Source organism: Cryptomeria japonica, chromosome 4 (genome assembly GCF_030272615.1).
Source record: "Cryptomeria japonica chromosome 4, Sugi_1.0, whole genome shotgun sequence".
NCBI classification, from domain to species: Eukaryota; Viridiplantae; Streptophyta; class Pinopsida; order Cupressales; family Cupressaceae; genus Cryptomeria; species Cryptomeria japonica.
The window spans coordinates 538853295-538873373 of record NC_081408.1 but is presented as its reverse complement, the minus strand read 5'-3'; the positions used below and the strand labels follow the sequence as shown (position 1 = coordinate 538873373).

General features: G+C 35.4%; 1 protein-coding gene and 1 non-coding gene across 2 annotated transcripts; both read left to right on the top strand.

Moving 5' to 3' along the window:
* The first annotated feature begins 10284 nt into the window (after positions 1-10284).
* On the top strand, positions 10285-13202 carry LOC131855753 (protein ROOT INITIATION DEFECTIVE 3-like). Its single transcript, XM_059219944.1, has one exon. It carries the CDS (start codon positions 11254-11256, stop codon positions 12691-12693), a length of 1440 nt encoding a protein of 479 aa, XP_059075927.1. The 5' UTR covers positions 10285-11253; the 3' UTR covers positions 12694-13202.
* Positions 13203-13621: 419 nt separating this feature from the next.
* Positions 13622-15662, top strand: LOC131068016 (uncharacterized). Its single transcript, XR_009372145.1, has 2 exons — positions 13622-14964; positions 15074-15662. It is a non-coding gene; the product is annotated as an uncharacterized LOC131068016 (transcript).
* Positions 15663-20079: the final 4417 nt, after the last annotated feature.

Genomic DNA, 20079 nt, shown 5'->3' with positions numbered 1-20079 from the left:
TGACATGTAAGGGGTTATGTGGTATCCCAAGGGGTCATAGGACACTATATGACCCGTTAGGATACCATATGACCCCTTAGAACACCATATGACCCATAATGACACTATATGGTGTTGTAAGGGGTCACATGGTGTCCTAAGGGGTCATATAGTGTCCTATGACCCCTTAAGACACCATATGACCCCTTAGGACACAATATGGCGTCATTATGGGTTGTATGGTGTCGTAAGGGGTCATATGGTGTCCTATGACTGCTTAGGACACCATATGACCCCTTAGGACACAATATGGTGTCGTTATGGGTCATATGGTGTCCTAAAGGGTCATATGGTGTCTTAAGGGGTCATAGGACACCATATGACCCCTTAGGCATCGTTAGGGATCATATTGTGTCTTAATGGGTCATATGGTGTGTTATGACCTCTTAAGACACCATATGACCCCTTAGGACACCTTCTGTTGTCATTATGGGTCGTATGGTGTCCTAAGGGGTCATATGGTGTCCTAAGGGATCATCACACACCATAAGACCATACTGACCCCATATGGTGTACTAGTGGCTCATATGGTGTCATAAGGGGTCATAGGACACCATACGAACCATACTGACACCATATAGTGTACTAAGGCATCATATGGTGTCCTAAGGGGTCATAGGACACCATATAACCCCTTAGGACACAATATGACCCCTAACAACACCTAAGGGGTCATATGGTGTCCTATGACCACTTAGGCCAAAATATGGTGTTGTTACAGGTCCTATGGTAACCTAAGAGGTCATATGGTGTCCTATGACCCCTCAGGACACCATATGGCCCCATAGGTGTCGTTAGGGGTCATATGGTGTCCTATGACCCCTTGGGACCTAGAGAGGAGGGAGTGAGGAATAAACTGAGGGAAAGAGGTGAGGGAGGGAATTAGATGGGTGTAAGGATGAAGAGGGAGATAGCTCAAAAGATAGGAGAATAAGGGAATTGTGAGAGCTAGAGAGGGGAGGGACAAAGAAGAGTATGTATCTATAAGAATGAAGAGCCTGAGAAGAGGTAGGGGAGAGAGAGAATATGAGATCTAGTTCATAGAGAGAGATGGAACTACGAGGGAAGGGAGATAAAGAAGGGAGAGGTGAGATGGGGGTTTCTATGTACACATTTGGCGTTCTCCCTATTTGGCGCACGCCAAATGGAAAAATCCATTCATCACATTTGGCGCACGCCAAATAGGGCGAGCACCATATTTGGCACGCGCTAAATGACCCGCTTTGGGAAACACCAAACCTATGGGTTGGATTTGCCTTGGGAATCCAACCCAAAGGTTTGGACGACCATTTCAGGCTAGAGACATGTTTTTATTAGAACATTGAAAATTTTGACATATTTTTGGTTGTGCTCTCTGTTAGGTTTGCACGTGTTTCAATGAAATTAAAAAAAAATACCATGGTAAACTTGAGCTCCCTCTTAGATATCCAACAATGTAATTTATTTCAAATTTTGATTTCGTTAAGTCTTTCATCTATAATTTCTTTTGTTAGTGTGTCCATTTTTTGTCAAAAACCAACATGCACTATTTTGGGTATAGATTTTTACACGTTCATCATATTTTGAAAAAACTTAGATTTTTAGAAACTAGACTCCATTCTACACAATTTAATTTTTTTATTATTTATTTTTGATTAGTTTTCAATGATTTTAGAGGAGAGCACACTCAAATTTATGTTTTTCAGGATGTGTCCACTTCGAAAATTAGTAAAAAATCATATACTCATTAAAAAATTAGCTGAAAAATCTGGCATAAACTACAAGGTGTTAGCTAATTTCTCACCGAAGTGATTTTATAAATTCAAAAAAAAAGTTAACATTTTATGGGGGCCACAACAAACGCTATGTTATGTTTTTTGCATAAAAACATGACCACTTTTTGTGGCCCCCCTTTTTGAAGCCCTTAATCTCCACCATTTAAAAAAAAAAATTAGTAGTTTAGAAAGTAGACTCGAAGCACTCTGACTCTTGTTCTTGTTGCATCTTCAAATTTGGAGTGTAACTATCTTCAATTTGTCGTTGAAGTTCAAAATTTGCTGATTTCTGAAAAAAAGTGGCATCTTAAGACCCCCTTTTGGTACCACAACTTGGTGCACATACCCTAGTAAAGTAAAATAAGACTCATAATCTTGAATCAAATATTAATTTAATGCCAAAAAAGGTCCTATAATGCATAAAGGAATGAGAAAATTAAAATAAGTTCTAGGATAGTGTTAAATTGGACTCATTAATTAAAGGAGTATAATTTACAACACTACAATAATATAATAATCCCTTGTTTATGGGGCTAAGAAAGCTAATCTCGATGTCAACCTAGGGTTGAAACAGAGTGGATAATATTGAAAATGGGATGGGTTAAAATCAACTTTGATGGAGCCTCAAGAGGCAACCCAAGTGTTTGTTGTGTTGAACATGTGGTTAGGGATCATGAGGGGACAATTTTGAGGAGAGTATCAAAACAATTGGGCATTAGAACAAATAAAAATGGATATTTCTAAGTTACTCTTCTTGGTTTGACTTGTGGCCCAATTGATTCAAATGTGAAGCAAGGTCATCTTGAAGGTGATTCATTAATAAAAATCAATGCCATATGTAAAAATTGGACTCCATACTGGAGATTAAAAAAGTGGTTATAACTGATATGGGAGCCTATAAGAAAATTTGAAGACTTTAGGTTATCACATGTATATGGGGAAGGGAATAATGTGGCAGATGAGTTGGCAAAGGTTGCAACAAAAGGGACTAATGAAATGGTAAGTATTGAAGGTCATGGGGTTGGGGATCACCTGATTTTTAGAAAAGCTAAGGACAGAAAGGAAATCATGATATCTTATATTGATGCAAAGAAATGACTCATTTTAAATGGTGAAGAATAAGAGGCGACACCACTTTTGAGATGAAAGCATGTGGAAGAATTGTCATGTGTAGAAGGATTTATTTTAAGGAACTTACATATGCCACAAAGGCATTATGAAGAATTGCCTTAAGACGAAAGATAGACACTTCATGGAGGTTAACCGACTAGCACAAATAGATGATGAACTCTTAGGGGAGATTTCAAAAAAGAGGCTAAAGAACAACTTTAAGACGAATCATGGGCTAATTATCACAAACCATTAGTATAGAGTCAATATCAATATTTCATCAATATTTTTGGCTTTCATTGTTGGATATGGGAGAGACAAAGTTGATGACGAGGGCTCTCTATGAGATACTTATTTGGAAGGAATTTTTGCGAGAGTTGGATGACATTTAGAGAATGTGGTTGAGGGCTTTAGAGTTCCTTTGACAATATATTTTTACATCATCTGAATTTGGGGCTAGAGGTAGACAAATCCAACTAATTTTTACCTCTTTTCCCTCTCACCTCCCTAGGCATGGGGGGTTGTGGGAAGGAAAGCTATGTTCCTGAAGAGGATGCTTAAATTGGTGCAGGAGGAAGGGTTGGGTTGGTTGCAAAAATACATAAAAGAAGAAAATTAGGTGAAGTATGGGGGTGATGAGGAGCCTAAGGATGCAGACAAGAATAACAATGGTGAGAAGTATCACAATGAGGACAATCTATAATGTCCCAAATAACACAAAGGCGAAGTTGCTATTGGGGTCATGAGTGCAGAGATGTATAAAGGTAGGGAGATAGTATTAGTAGTATAAAACAACTTGAATTTTGTATTTATGAGAGAGAACGAGCTATGTTATAAGCTCATAACACTATTAGGTGGGTCTCCATTTTTGCCTCGTAGATACTATTAGTATGTGGGGTGGGTCTCCATTTTTACTCTCATGGATCGTATTAGTAAAAATGTAATTTCTAAGGCATATATAGAGATAATTACACCGAAAGCATTACCTTATTTGAGATGGACAACCTATTTGAAAAAATCAACAATAAAAAATGCTTCATTAAGCATGCAAGACGCTCTAACTCATCTTGTTCGTTCAATTTTCTTTTTCGCCATCCACTATTCAGAGACATTAATTTTGAAAGTACCCTCCATCAGACTGTTTGGATCATTTTTTGTCACATTTTTCAATATTATAAAAAAAGCCCGTGTGTAGGGTATTGTTTGCTGAATGAAGAGCTCGACAATCTACCGACGTTTGTACTTTATTGACGTGTGATAAACGAAAATGTCCTACATTTGAAATAAGAAATAAATTTGAAAAGATAAATAAAAAAATAATTCGGCTTCATGGGATTAGAAAGGCAACCACACAAAATAAATGCAGGTAGTTGATTTTGGATATGTCTCACTAAGAATAACATGCAAATTAAGTATAGGTGGTTGATTTACCAAGACAAGAATATATGAGAATATTATTAACCATATGCTAGAATTCTACTTATGCTACTATATCACAACTAGCTTTCAAAAAAGTGTGGTGAATCAAGTTTCCAAATGTGATCATTGTCAAAGTGACGACTTTTTTAGACAAAAGATCTATTTCTCTCCTAACATAGAAAATATTAGGGTCTCTCATAAAAGAACAAGAGGAGTTAATTCCTGGCCCATATTGTGATATTTGTCCACGAAGATAGCACTGCATTATTAATTGTAAGATGTTTTAAAATATATTTTCATTTTGTTAACGGGGAAATGGGCTTAAGAATATTTTTTGTGAGCTATTTTTTATTGTAATTTCAACATACGATATATTTTGCTTCTTACAAAATATTTAACTAGCGCTTGCACCTGAATGAGGTGCAATGGGTAAGCCGATAGTAATTATATAATTTAAAAATAGATTTTTTTTTATTTACTAGTATTATTAAATGAAAATGTAAAAATATAATATAAGAATGAATTAAGAATTAGAAAAAAAATATGATCCTCATAATAGTTCATAGAATAAGTCCAAAAAATCTGATATTAAACTTATCGCGCGTTCAAAATCTTAAAATCATTTCAAACACATTGTCCAACAACATTCCCCTATCCAAGACCGAAAGAAGATTTGTGGAGAGATTTCCCTCTTATGTGAAGTGGAGGGTGATGGTAAGTATTAAAATATTTTATGTTCTTGTCAACACAAGCCATATACCCAAAAAATTCAATGTTTTATGTAGAAAATGTTAAATACAATGGGCAATAACTGAACTCCAATATTCAATTTAAATTAGTGAGCCTCACTTTAGCAACCATGTAAATATCTATCTATGTGTTTGTTTGTTTGTTTTGTATTGAGCTAGAATGGTTTGCTTAATTTATTGTTGGATTTAAATAGTATATTTTAGATTTTGATTTGTCTAATTTATTGTCAAATTTAAAAAATGCACAAGTTTTATTTGGTTAATATAAGATGTCTTTATGATTAGATCTTCTATTGGTTGGAGGGTGACAAGTAATTGGGGGTATGCAATTTTGATATGTAAAATTGCGAATCTAGTATGAAAATAATAGTTTAGTAATATTTCAAAATTATGACACATTTTTAATTTGTGTGTCCAAGTTGCCTATTCGAATTGCTTAACTTTAAAAAAAATCAATTCATTTAATAAAAAATGTCCTATTCCCAAAATATTACATTAGAGATAACCTTCAAATATAAATGTGTGAATCGTGACCATTGTAAACTAATTGTCAAAAATTTTGAGAGCATGTATTGATAGGTAGGAACTATGGATCATGAAAATTCCTGATCATGTATTGAACTTTCAATAACTACAATTGGAAAATCCAATGCATCATTTAAATTCTTGTAACTATGAAATATAAAAGAGAAAACCAAAAACTATGAACATGTGAAACTACATGACCAGATGCAATTTATGAAAGATAAATAACAAAATAGAATCCGAATACATTGATTCTAATCCATTTCCTATCACATGGTTCTCTTACTTGTCAAGTATTAATTTGGTTTAAAGTGCATGCTTGCCACGTTTTAGTTGCACTACTTGTCAATTATAAGGAGGAGCACACAAATATCAAGGGCTAACCCACACGATAAATGTGAATTCATTTATGTTAGGCACTTTTTAAAACTCTAAATTGGGTGCCAAAGTAGAAGGGGTTAGCCTAAAATAAGAAGTTAATTTGATTTCCTATTTTTTATTTAATGTTGCTTGAGTATAAAATTTCTCCATTGGCCCTCCTTAAGTGGCAACATGATGTCCTTAGATCTTTCCTTTGGCATTAATGACAATACTCCAACAAATAGTGTAGGTGTTCAAAAGTGCTACCAGTGTTCTTAATTATAATGCAAGCTAGGGGAAATGAACGAGTGAAGGTCTTGTTTAAAACCTATAAAAGTGTTGAGTGAAGGTGTAGAATCATGGAGCAATTGTTAGATTCATGAAAAACGTGTCCTTGATTTCTTCTGAAAATATTTAAAACCTTAAGGTGTCAAAGTCTTATTGAATGTAAGGCCTATCTCAAGTACTAATAACATATCCCCTATACAATTAAAATTTCTAGTTTGAAGCTAGAGGTTATTTGGTTAATTTGTGTGGTTAATGAGCTATATATTGAGGCTTACATGACATGATTCTATATAATGTGCATCTATAGTTATTTGAGGTTTGTGTTGACAAATTTTTAAGGTTAAATAAAATATTTCTTATTTGTTTGTAAATAGTTTGATTTGACATTTAGATACCAAAATGCAACATAATCTCCATGTTTTATGGAGATGATTGACATGGTTGAATGCCACTAAACCAATTTTTATGTTTACTCTTCAAATGAAATCAAAATCATCAAATTCTTACCAAATCACAATTTGAAAAGTAGTGAGAAAAGGGATATTTGATCTATAGAGGTGTAGTCTAGCAATTTTTTTAAATTTTAATTGTTTTAAATATTTGAATTTATTTTTATGTATTAGTAAATCAATCCTGAAATTAACCATATCTTTGTGATGCAAAGTTTATTTTCATCCATTTTTAAGGTTGGAAATCTTATAGTGAACTTTATACAATACTATAATCCAAAAGAATTCAAATTATTTTGGAAACATGACTCTACAATTATGAACTCTCTTTGGACCAATATGACATTGGTGCAACTATAAATATTTAACAATAACTGTAGAGATCATTTTAATTAAGATTTAAGAATGTTACTAATTTTCAACGAAACCTATGCTTCTCATTAGAAAAGCTTATAACTTTTCATATTCAAGAAAACAATTCCTTAATAAAATTAATTATACATGTAGCCCTCTAGTTAGAGAGCTAAATGTAAGGCCTTATTATGAACCTATGTAGCTAATAATCTACTTATATTGTAATAGAATTACCTAAAGTTACTAAAATCCTGTCAAGAATATTGTAAGGGACGGAGTACATACACTCCTTGTCATATGGATCGAATCTACACCTTGCATCTTATGAAATTCCCACAACTTAAGGCACAAAAATTCCACAGTTTCGTTCTGGTGGAAGAAAAGGATTGAGTGCTACCTTAATCCTACTTTGCTCAGATATAGATGTGCATTCAGTCAATCGACAAGTAGTTGCTGAGATGGAGACAACGCTTTTGCAGATTTTAATACTCACAATTTGATTGCAGGCATGAGCGGGACATTTGTCGGAAACAACTAACAGGTATCGGCAAACAACGTTCCAAAAATTATTTCAAGACAACCGTTTACCGACGTGAGACAATTCCGATGGGAGTGCCTCCCACAGGGAATAGCCTATCGGCTAAATATTAAATGATGGTTTATTAAAATTTATAATTGTTCTTTTTAATGATTTTGTGGGTCAAAATCATATTTAATAAATTTATATGCTATATTTTACACAATGTAAATAGTTTTTAAAATAATATTATGATAATACTTATAATTATACATTATATTTTAGACTATAAATTATTAAATATAAATATATATAATATATATTTTATATATTACAAAATAAAGTTCATAAATTATTATAAAATGTATATTATATTAGAAATCATTAAATGTAAATATAATACATTAAATTATATATAATATATTGTACTTATTATGTTCTATAATGAAAACTATTAAATACAATTATAAAATTATTACTAGTAATAATTAATATGGTTTTATATAGTGCACACAGATATAAATTATTATCTTTTATAATAGCGAGTGAGTGTGTTATTCTAATATTATGTATTATATATTATTTATTTTTATTTTTGATATAATTACAATTATAATTATATTTTAAACTTGATCGACTTACTTTAATTCAACCAATCATTTTCTAGAAATCCTGGGGCTTTTTGGACTGTTTCCCCTCTCAATCTCCATTTAGAATTTTTTTATCTTGTCTACAATCTAAATTTTTAAAATATTTATTAGATCTTTTCAATTCTCAAATATAATTTTGTAACCTAACTTAAGCCAAAACCTTGAATATACTAACTCATGATAGAGGTCTCTTTTCTCTATGTATGTATGTTGGTATCTTACACACATTCTCTATCTTTCCCAAGTTTATATCTATCTCTATCTCTCCTTTCTATTTGCATCTCTCCATCTTTATATCCCTATCTCCCCCTCTCTCTACCTTTCCCCTCGTCACTTCCTCTTTCTATCTCCTTCTCTCTCTCTTATTCATTCCACCTTTTTTACTCTCTATTTACCTCTCACTCTATCTATCTCTTTCTATCCATATCTCTCTAGCTCTATCTTCATATCTCTTTATATATCTATCTTCTTATCACTCTCTATCTCTCTTTGTATATCTCTCTATCTATATTACTCCCTATTTCCCTCTCTATCAATTGAGCCATCTCTCCCCTTCCTCTCTATCTATTGAGCTATGTTTATCCTCTTTCTCTATCTCCCTCTTACTCATCTCTGCATCTCTTTATATCAGGGCCTCTATCTTTATCTTTATTTTCTCTCCCTCTTCATATCCCTCTTTATCTCCCTTTCTATATATACTGATATATATATATATCTCCCTCTTACCCCTTTTCTCTTTCTCCCTTCTACCTCTCTCTCCCTTTTAGTTCCCATATATCTCTATCTCCATCTCTTTCTCTTCTCATATATTTCTATCCCCCCCCCCACCTCTCTCTCTCTCTCTCTCTCTCTCTCTCTCTCTCTCTCTCTCTCTCTCTCCATATTTATTTGACTATCTCTATTTCTCTTTATTTATGTCTCTCTATTGGTCTCCACGTCTCTTCATCCCTCCATCCCTCTCTCTATATACCCTTATATCTCTATGCCTTCATTACTCTATCTCACCATCTATATCTCTCTCTCTATCAGTCCCTCTATCTCTTCCTCTCCATCTCTATCTCTCCCTCTTTCTCTCTCCACCTCTATCTCTAAACATTTCTCCCTCTCTATCTATCTAACCATCTCTCTCTCTCTCTCTCTCTCTCTCTCTCTCTCTCTCTCTCTCTCTCTCTCTCTCTCTCTCTCTCTCTCTCCTATAGAACTTATCTCTAACTTTACATTTCTATCTCTCATTCTCTCCCTCTCTCCTCTATATATTTCTCTCTTTCATCTCTCTCTCCCCCTTCCTCTCCCTCTTTATCTCTCTTTTCCTTCTCTCCATATCTATCTCAATCTTCATCTCCATCTCTATTTCTATTTTCCTCTCTCTCTCTCTCTCTCTCTCTCTCTCTATATATATATATATATATATATATATATATATATATATATATATATTTTGTTAGGATCCCTGTAAGTGGATGGACAGTTATGGAAGCTATCACTTCTCCATTGAGACCTTTGTTGCACAAACAACATTATTCACTGAATGTCCTCTCTCTCTCTCTCTCTCTCTCTCTCTCTCTCTCTCTCTCTCTATATATATATATATATATATATATATATATATCACTTCTCTCTCTCTCTCTCTCTCTCTCTCTCACTACTCTTTCTCTTCCTACATATCTCTATCTATCCCTCTCTCCTCTCTCTTTATCTCTCCCTCTCCTCTCCATCTCCCTTTCTTTCCCATCTCTCTCTCTCTCTCTCTCTCTCTCTCTCTCTCTCTCTCTCTCTCCATATTATAAACATAACATGACCTTGTTTAGATCTTGTTTAAACCAATTTTCTTCTTAATTAATCTTTCATACCTTTTCAGCGTACCCATTGCACACTAAGATACAATAACTAGTATATATTATCTCTTATCTTTAATATAAAAATACAGTGCCCTTAATTATTATGTAATAGTTTTTTAAATAAAATAAAAATAAATATAATATCTTTTAATATTACATAATTTTTAAAAAATATAAATATGCTAGTCTATTCTTCTTCTAATGTTGGACAAGACATTACACAAATAAAAAACCCAGAATATCCTACTTACTTGTACTGTCCATCCTCATATGATCAACTTCGAATAAAATATGATCTAGCTGAAAGGATGGATTTAATCTTGGGAACCGTATTCATTCCAAGGCATGATAAAAAATTAACCCATAACCATACACTAATCAGTTCCCTGAATTGGTAGAAACCATTAATGAAAGCACTGTAAGGATTGAATGTTCCATCCTGGAATAATCAGATATACTGAATTCTAGATCTTAATAAAAGATAAGAGATGAAGTAATTATAGGGCGCCCTCGGCCATATAGATAAACGGAGGCCTCTTATCATCACAGCTTCTGCTACTTTGAATATGAACATTGGAGTCAGTTTTTTCTTATTTTACCTCTCACAGGACGAGGAGGTCTCTAAATCTATTTTTTTTGGTGTCTGTTGTATGGGCTCTCTGGCCGAGGCCTGTTGCTCAGGCAGCGTGTGCTTATAGCGGCGCTAAATGAAGAACAAGAACGGAACAATTTCGACGGCCGAAGAAATATTGATAAGGCCCTAAACAGTTTGTTTCTAAACGAGTATGCTTCTCAAGGCCCACGAAGGCCCACCTTCTCAGAGCTCAGAGCTGCAACGAAAAATCTTCCCCACAGCTGCTGCTTCAATTTATTCACAGAAAACAAAAAGCGGATCTGAAAATATTTGGATTTTAGGGCTATCGAAATCTGATTTGAATCGGAGATCTGACGTACCAAAATTCGTGTGTTACAGTCATCAGTGAATCAAATCTATTGATACCGCATTTACTGCAAAGATAAAAACCAATCTATCAGAAGTGAAAGGCTTTTGTGACCCTTAAAGTTGTGTGACTGGTTTTCTAAGCGCCTGGAAGTTGCATCTGAAGATGGTTTAACAGCGTGACACAATGGTTTAGCGGTGTCAGACAGGTTTGGTGGTGAATTGTGGAGTCACAAGTATACTTAAGAAGCCTATCGGCTAATGTTTTTGAAACCCAAAACTCGGATGGCTTCAGAAATATTGGTAGCAAGTTCAACAGCAGATTCAGGTAACATGACAGTGTGGGATTTATCCACAGGTTTAGAGCTCATGCATTTCTATAGCTGTGCATCCCCTAGAAATGCAATCACTTCCATTGGCAGTGACGCTCACTTCATTGCAGCTTCGCAAATGCACAAAACATTTTCCATTACAGCGGCACCCATTTGCTTTTGGACATGGGGTAACCCCCAAATTCATAACAGAATATTCCCCCTTGAACAGATTGGCCCTCTGGCTTGCACACGAAACGGAGTCTATCTTCTTGGTGGTGGAATTTCAGGCCAAATCCACATATGGGAGTTACCCACAGGACGACTGATTCGTTCATGGCATGCCCATGAAAAATCTGTAAGTTGTCTAATCTTTAACGACGATGAATCATTGTTGGTTTCAGGCGGCGACGACGGTTTTCTTGTTGTTTGGCCTCTTATTGGAATCCTAGACATTGCAGAGAGCTTAGATAGGGATGCCCAATCGCTAAGTTTGCATACTTGGTCTGCTCATAGTTTGCCTGTGACTGGAATTACTTCTGGTATTGGGGGCTGCAATGCAATTGCTGTTTCTTGTTCATTGGATTGCACTGTGAAAATTTGGAGCCTAGGTTTGGGGACCCATTTAAGAACGCTCAGGTTGCCTTGTGGGATAAATGCTGTCGTTGTTGATCCTTCTGAACATGCCCTCTATGCCGGGGGAATAGATGGGAGGATCTATGTTGCTGTTCTTAAAGTATGTTTTAGAGGAAACAATGGGATTAGTGACGAGAATGGGATAATTGGTTCACTTTTTGATCACAGTGGAACTATAACATCCCTGAGTTTTAGCATGGATGGAGCTACTTTGGTGTCGGCGTCTGAGGATTGTACCATTCGTCTGTGGGATACTAGCGCGAACTGTGTTGTTAGGATGTTTAACCATAGTATGGGTCCTGTGAGCAGTATTTTAGTGCTGCCCCTGCTGCCACAAATTTCAAGGTCTTCCTATCATGGGTTACAGTTGGGTAGTCACAAGAGCAATGTTGAGACTACGAATGAGAGTTTTAGTGATTCTAGTTATCTCAAGGATATGCCAAGGCTTTTCTTACCAAATGCTGAAAGAGCTGCTCTTGGTTTAGAATTTCAGTGCCATAGCATTGGAATGGTGAAGCTGCAAATAAAAGAGTTGGAGACCATGAAAGCGAATTTAGCAGTAGTGAATGAGGATCAGCAACGTACCTTAAATATGCTTGATAAATTGATACAAGTTTACCATAAGTTCACTGGACTTTGCTTGTCTGAGGCTGTAGCTGGCAATCAGAACCTAGATACAGACAGATCACAGGGAATGGATAATATATTGTTTCTGGATAAAAGCATAGATGAGAGTCGCCGTATGTTGCAGTAAATTGTAGCATTTGTTTTGTCTATAAGGTGTAGCATAAAATGTGAAGGAGGAATGTTTTGTTTCACTGGGAAGTTTATGTGTATACTTCATGGAGGTCACTTCATGTGCTGAAGACCATGCTTGCACTTCTTATACTTGATCAAATGTTTTGTCAGATTCATGCAAAAAACTGTGGTGTCTGTAATTTGAAAACATTTTTTCCGTAGAGATTTAGTTTGTCTAACTGTTGGGGGAGAAAATTTCAGCTTCCTTTGAAAATATCTGAACTACTGTATCAAACCAAGATGCATTATAATTTAGGATGTCAAAATTCAGAATCATACTTTTGGCACTAAAAGCTTATTGGTTTAGAGTTAACTGTAACTTGTGATGAGTTCAGCTTTCTTTGAAAATATCTGAACTCTTTGTCAAACTAAGATGTTTAACAATGATGTCCAAATTCAGAATCGTAATTTCGGCTCTGAAGTTCTGTTGTATGTAAAGAGATCATTTTAATACGCTTTTCATTTCCCACCAAAGAGTGCATCTGGAATGTTCTGTTGTCTGGCTAGTTGGCTGATTCTTTCTTATGAAGCTTTCTTAGCTACTCTTTTAATTTCTTTTTAGACATTGATATTTGATAGATTGATATCATGCAAAGAAAATATGCAAGGTTCAAAGCTTAAATTGGAGACTCAATGTACATGGTTGGATGTGACAGCACTCCTATAATGCGAATAATTTGGAATGCTTATTTCACTTTCTGCAATGTGAGGTTGAATTATCTTGATCTGTTATTGTGTTTCATGGTTTCTGCAATTAATCTTCATTTATATAATTTGGGTTGGCTACAGGGTTTTGGTGTGTGTTTTACTGTCTAGACAAGTTCTATCATTTAATAAAAAATTCACTATTCCTGTATTCCATGTTTGAGAAAAATTGAATTTCAACCTAAGTAAATATCAAATGTATTGAAAGCATTTGCATGATGTGCAACTGGCAGTTTAAGGCAATTCTGTGTTTGTCTGGTACCTGTGGCAAGGAACCTTAGATCAACATTCAACTGTATGGTATGCCCTCTCTTATGTAAAGCTACATTCATATACATTGCTGCAGATATAAAGATATACTGTTCTGTTGCAAAGATAACTGTTGACTGCTTGATGCTATCCAAGTAAATTGACTTGTTGACTTATTAGCCTATAGGCTGTGGGCATTTTTCCAGAATTAAGACATTCTCACACCATAAAGTTGAACGGAATATTTTTGAACCAGTTGCCTTATGCCTGGAAACAAATTTTGACTAGCAATTAAATTTTTGTTATCTTATATCTTATTGCAAGCTCAAGAATCTAGGAGCCCCAAAGCCCTGATATTTTTAGATCTACTTTTCGTTTATTGGCTAGATTGAAGCAGCAGCTGTAGGAAGCTAGATTATGGTTCATCTCATTTTTTAAAAATCCGCTTTGGTAGGATTTCGTAATATTTTTCCTGCAAACTCTGCCTATTTTTTTTGAGAGCACAATCTTGGGGTAAGTCCATTGCCATGGTTTCAAGAGTTTTATTTGGGAAAATCCATATACAGCCAGATCATTTTTTGTTGTGTTCTATTTCATTCTAAAACAATTATGTTGTTATCTGTTAAATGACGGCATTGGTTTTGTGGTTTTATCTATGGCTATTTTTTGTGCTCTATAAAATTAAATAGTTACTCTTTACCATTGGACAAGAGCATTTTACTGTAATTTCTCCATCAAAATATATACAAAGTCACCCAGATTTAAAGAGCAGGTTATAGAGAAAGTTTGTCGGTTAAACCAAGAAACATGATAACGGGACAAACCGGCAATCAACAGAGAGAACGAAAATTTAGAGGCGGTAGATCTGGCAACAAATCTGGATCCTTAATCAGAAAATGAGTCGGCTAAGCCAGAAATCAATCTATTTGGTAAAAAATTGAGTATTTTTAAGACTGAATTTTATGATTTTAAAAATTGTACAAAAATCAGGTGGGCAAGCCTAGACATTCCGGATTTGAATACCCATTTCATTTGGGGAAGGGGCTCTTTTTAGCCCACATCTTTTTCTCTCAAATCCAAATAGAATTGTGTCACAGAATATATTCATGGCTTATTTCTTATATTGTGATTGCATTTTTTTCTATTCAAAATGAAGCCATCAAAAGTTTTAATGGTCGTTGTTGAAGCAGTCATGTCTACTGCTTTGGATTTAGCTTCAGATTTTCGGGGCCAAACACATGACTCTCAGATCAGCACTTTCTCCTTGGCAAGGGTGAGTTTGCAGTTCTGATTTTTTATGGACGTCTTTTTAGCATTCAATTTTGTGTAGTTCTGAAATTAGTTGTGGGTAGATGATTTTACGTGAGATCTGTGTATTGCAGGGGAAAATGAGCAATTCGGAGAGACATCCATCTGAGAAATTGCAGTGCAGACCATGTAATGAAGATAAGTTCACTTTGAAGTTTGATGGGCTTGGCTTTATTGAAACTCTTGTAATTGCTTATAGATAGGGTTTCTAGGGTTTCAAATAGGATCTTGTTTTGTTTTTGGTTTCATGGGGATTATTCTTATGGGATTTGGATTCAGTTTTGGCAGGTTTCCTGGATGAGATAGTGAAGACTAAATTTCTATCTTTAATTTGATATTTGTGGGAGTAATATTGCCACCATTCTAAATTCTTTGCTCTGCTGAATTTAAAAAAAAGTGGATGAAGGGTTTGTATTTGGGGATCAAAATTTTAGTTAAGACTAAATTTCTATCTCTAATTTGATACTTGTGGGAGTAATATTGCTACCATTCTTAATTCTTTGCTTTGCTGAATTAAAGAAAAAAGTGGATGAAGGTTTTGTATTTGGGGATCAAAATTTTGTGTATGCATTTGTACTGCTAAAGAGGTTGGGCAATGCTTAGTTGTAATGTAAACTTGAAAAGATTTATGAGAAAGCTTTGCATTGTGTTATGAGACTTTTATATTTGTTTGGGTGTTAGTTTAATGTATGGTTCCATTATTTTTTGGTTAGATCTCCATTAATAAATGGATTATTCTGTTTTCTTGTGTTTTTTAAGATTGACCTTCATTAACAGAGTTATATATACACTGGGAAGTGTAAAACTGTAGACCTTGCTCCAACTGTACAAGAAGGCAAGGTCCAGGGACCATGCTAATATTCTGGCTGAATGTTAATGTTTTTTCACGGTTTTCAGTTATCACCTGTACATTTTGTAGTTCAGTTTAATTGGCTCTAGAAGTTACTTTCCTTTTGAATCTTTGATGTTCTTCATTAGAGCTTTTTAAGTTATGTAGGTATCAATCATTGATTTTGCATTTATTAGGATACAGAATTCAAAGCGGAGCCTATTAAGATATTTGAGTTTAATTCTCTAGCATGTTTGTGCACCTGTTGCCAAAGGCCCGGTAATCTAAATAATTTAGTATTACATGTGCTCTTCTAATTGTAGAACCTAAGTCATTTCACATGTGCATGCAACCTGTAAAGAGGGTTTATTCTATATTATGAAGAATTTGTAAGAATTTAAAATAAAAATTTTGTGAATTTGAATCTACACCAAAAGCCCAATCCTTGGCTTTCATTTAAAGTGCAAACCCACTTGCGAAAAAAAATAACTTTGTACCTTACAATCTGGAATAAGGTTTGCAAAGTGCATATAAGCAACATACTGCCAGATTATAGGGTTTGTCATACCATTCAACACTGGTGATAGAGTTTGTCCAAAAATACCTACTTCAAAAACATTGGATGTCAATGTAAGGAGGGAACACAGAAACAAAGTGCATTTCAGCAAGAAAAATATCATATTGCAGCTTGCAAAGTTGCCTGCTGGATTGATTAAATGCTGTTTATAGATTACTCAGTAGGGCAGCTTCTAGCCAGCCCAACAATCCTGTTTAGTATAAGCTGCCATTTGTTACATGGGTTGTTGTGTTTGGGCACAAAGAGAAGCTTGTTTCCAAAGTAATTTTTTGTGTTTACTTGAAAATTCTAGGAATAGTGCTGGATGAGTTACAGGATATAGAACTTCCTTCAGCAGTCGATGTTATGCAAGAGTTGAATTTCTGTAGAGAATAGGTCTCAACATATATGACATCAATTAGTATCATTCACATTGGGTTGCAGTGTGAGGAAAATCATGGACCGTGTTATGCCCTGCATACTCCTTACTCCCATTTCACCCTAAGAAATGTGGGTACTCCTTTGTTTCTTTTTTGTTTGCCCTTGTTTTCTTTTCTTCCTTTTGATTTGCTGCTCCGGATTGTCGGGTTTCGGAAACCTTGGAGTCCTTTGTTCTTTGTTTTCTTGTCCACTTAAGAACTCTGGGTTTCCGGGATCTCGAAGTGTGTTTTGCCCCCTGGCCTCTTGTCCTACTTCGAGATCCCGGGTGCCCAGAATTCCAAAGTTTGTGTTGTTTCCCTTCTGAGACTTTTGGAATTCCAGGTCTCGGGAATCTCAAAGGTCTCTTATTTTGTTTCCTTGTTGGAGCCTTGGGATTTTGAAAGTCTTGAATCTTGGGTTCTCCTTGTTGTGTTCGTTTGATTTCGGAACTCGGGGTTCTCAGAGTCTCGGAGTCTTGTTGTTTGTCTTCCCTAAGCCTTGGGATCTCGTGTTTCCAGAATCCCGGGTTGTCTTTGTTTTGTTCCCATCTTCTTGGAACTTCAAAACCCCAGAGTCCCGAAGTGATGTTTTGTTCGGGCCACGGAACCTCGGAATCCTGAGTGTTTCCTCGTCTTGTTTGTTTTCCTTTGGAGTTTCGGAGTTCCAAAATCTCGAAGGGGGTTCATGTTGCAAATCGTACGATGCCTTGGAAGGGTATATATAGTGTGCTTGAGGAGTCATTTTGACTCATTTGCGCGCTCAAGCTCTTGAAGTTCTCGTTGATTTCCCTCCTCCAACAATTTGGTCCTCCCGCGGCTTGCTTTGTCCTCTACTCTTTCTCCCTTGTGGGTTGTTTGCCCTCCTGTTTTGCTTCGTTTCTTGTTTTGTGTGCTTCTTTTCTTGCTTTTGTAGATTAGGGTTACTCACCTCAGAGTTTCGAAACTTTGAAACCCCCAAGTAGGTTCTTGTTGCTATGTTTTGAGCTTTCAAGCTTCGAAAACTTGGAACCTAGGGATCTCGAAATTTTGCATAATAGGCTTTTATTAACCTCAGAACCCCTAGATTCTAGAGTCTCTTGTGTTTTGTCAATCTTGTGAAGCTGATCATATGTATTTCTTTGTTGCAAGCTAAGGTAGTCTTATGGAACCCTCCACATCATCTCGAAAGAGGACCAGGGGTGAGATCAAATTGGAAAAGAACCCACCAACCATGAAGTATCAATATCAAGGACAGATCTTGGTGTCAAAACTGGAAAGTGAAGTACAATGGGTGACTGATACAGACATTGGTCACATAGAAATTGAGGAAATCAGAACAGAAGTGGCTCAACCAAACCTTGAAGGCCCATATAGGAGAATCAAGAGATCTGGGTTGGTTGAGGCTACCATTTTCCCTCAGGCGATGCAATCACCTGAATTAATCCTAGCAATGGCCCAACATTACAACAAGGATACAAGGAAATGTATGGATGCAACAAGAAAAGCAGTGGTGGATCTTTGCTCGAAAATGATTGGAATGACATTTGGAATCCCTCAGTTTGAAAATGTCCTCTAGACCACCGAAGGGGAGGTAGCTACCATTTTCAATAAAAATGCCTCAAACTACAAATGTCATATAAATGAAGCTTGGCTAGAGGAATTGAGGAAGTCAGGCCTCAAGGCCACAAATAATATACTAAGGGTTGATTTCAAGGTGGCATCCATGGACTTAATTATCATGCTTAGTCGTGCTTTCACGAAGCTAGATTGCAGACATTATCATCTATGGATGTTCTATTACATCCACACAGTCTTGATAGGTAAAAAATATTTTGATTGGGCCCAAATCATCCTAGATAACATTCATGAGTAGTTGTCCAATGTGTTGCAAACAAAAAAATTCCTCATGACTTCTTATGTCATATGGGTAGTAGCAAGGAGTGGCAAGAACCCGAGACTCAACACAGAAGGTAGGTTAGGAGAAGCGCTTGGGCAAAAAAGAGTTTGGGAATACTACACTCAATTGCCAATCACACAGGCCAAATTCCATTTCAAGAGAATAAATGATGCATTTGTATATGTTGTTATATGCAAACTAATAGGTGATGTAGGCTACCGCATCTCCCCAGAAGCAATGAAAATAGTAAGCGAGTGGGGCTATTGGTTCTTTCAAAACCAACGCTCCATTTACATCCGAGTGAGTGGATTCATCGAAAGGCCCTTCCTCCTTCCTCGATATTGCAGTAATAAAATAATCATTCTTGAATACACAAGGCAAATCGTGTAATACCTCCGGGAATTATCCTTATGATAGTTATGTTAGATGATAGTGGATCTCATGTGTGCATTTGATTTCCTTGTTGATGATTGAATTTCTCTTGTTTGAGATACCTTATGATGTTATTATGATGATATATTTAGGACATGATCGTGATGTTAGGATTTTATGTCGATCCATTTATGATTACAAGTTATTTAGTAGGTGTGATTTACTATCTTGGAATATGATGTTCAATAGTAACTATATGTTTTATCTCTTCTATGACTGTATAGGGGTGAATGGGATGATGTCACATCACTCACTTTTGAGCAAGATGCGACGTTGTGATTCTCGTTCACCTGTTAGAGACTTGTGAGCAAGATGTGATGTTGTGATTCTCGTTCACCTGTTAGAGTGTTTTTACATGTATATGTATTTGCAAACGTTTGGTGTTATGCAGGTTGCAGGTACAAGGCATCAACTCCACTTAGTTCACAGGTTTGAGCGTGGCTACATAATCTCGATAGAAGTTGTGGGAGATAGCATAAGGCTTGTCTGTCCCTCTAACCCTAGCCCTTGCTTGACACTAGAGCAATGTTTCCTATCTTGTGTCAACCGGATTAGAATACCACTTGGGTAAAATCCGATAACCTTGGCATGTTGCATGTGAGTATGTGTTTGTGTTTCATTTAGGTTTAATTTGTTGCATGTGTTGCGTATGGATTTATTGTCTTTTTGTTTTGGTAGTTTTAATTATTAATTTATCATTAGGTTTTATTAAAATTTAAGTTAAGTCTATTTAAATATAATTATCTGTGTGTATTAAATAAAATATATACATACATTTGTATGTTTCTATATAGTGTATTGTTAATTCAATTAACAAATAATATGTATATTTTTTTATTAATTTAATTAAAATAAAAACATAAATAATTAATAAGCTAAGCGATTATTTAAAAGATAAAATGAAAATTTATTAATTAAAAATAAAGAGAATCAAAGACGGAAATTATTAAACGAGTAGTAATAAATTT

What these genes read in the sequence shown, in the direction of transcription:
- LOC131855753 (XM_059219944.1), top strand. Translation starts at nt 11,254, where the DNA reads ATGTTTTTGAAACCCAAAACTCGGATGGCTTCAGAAATATTGGTAGCA.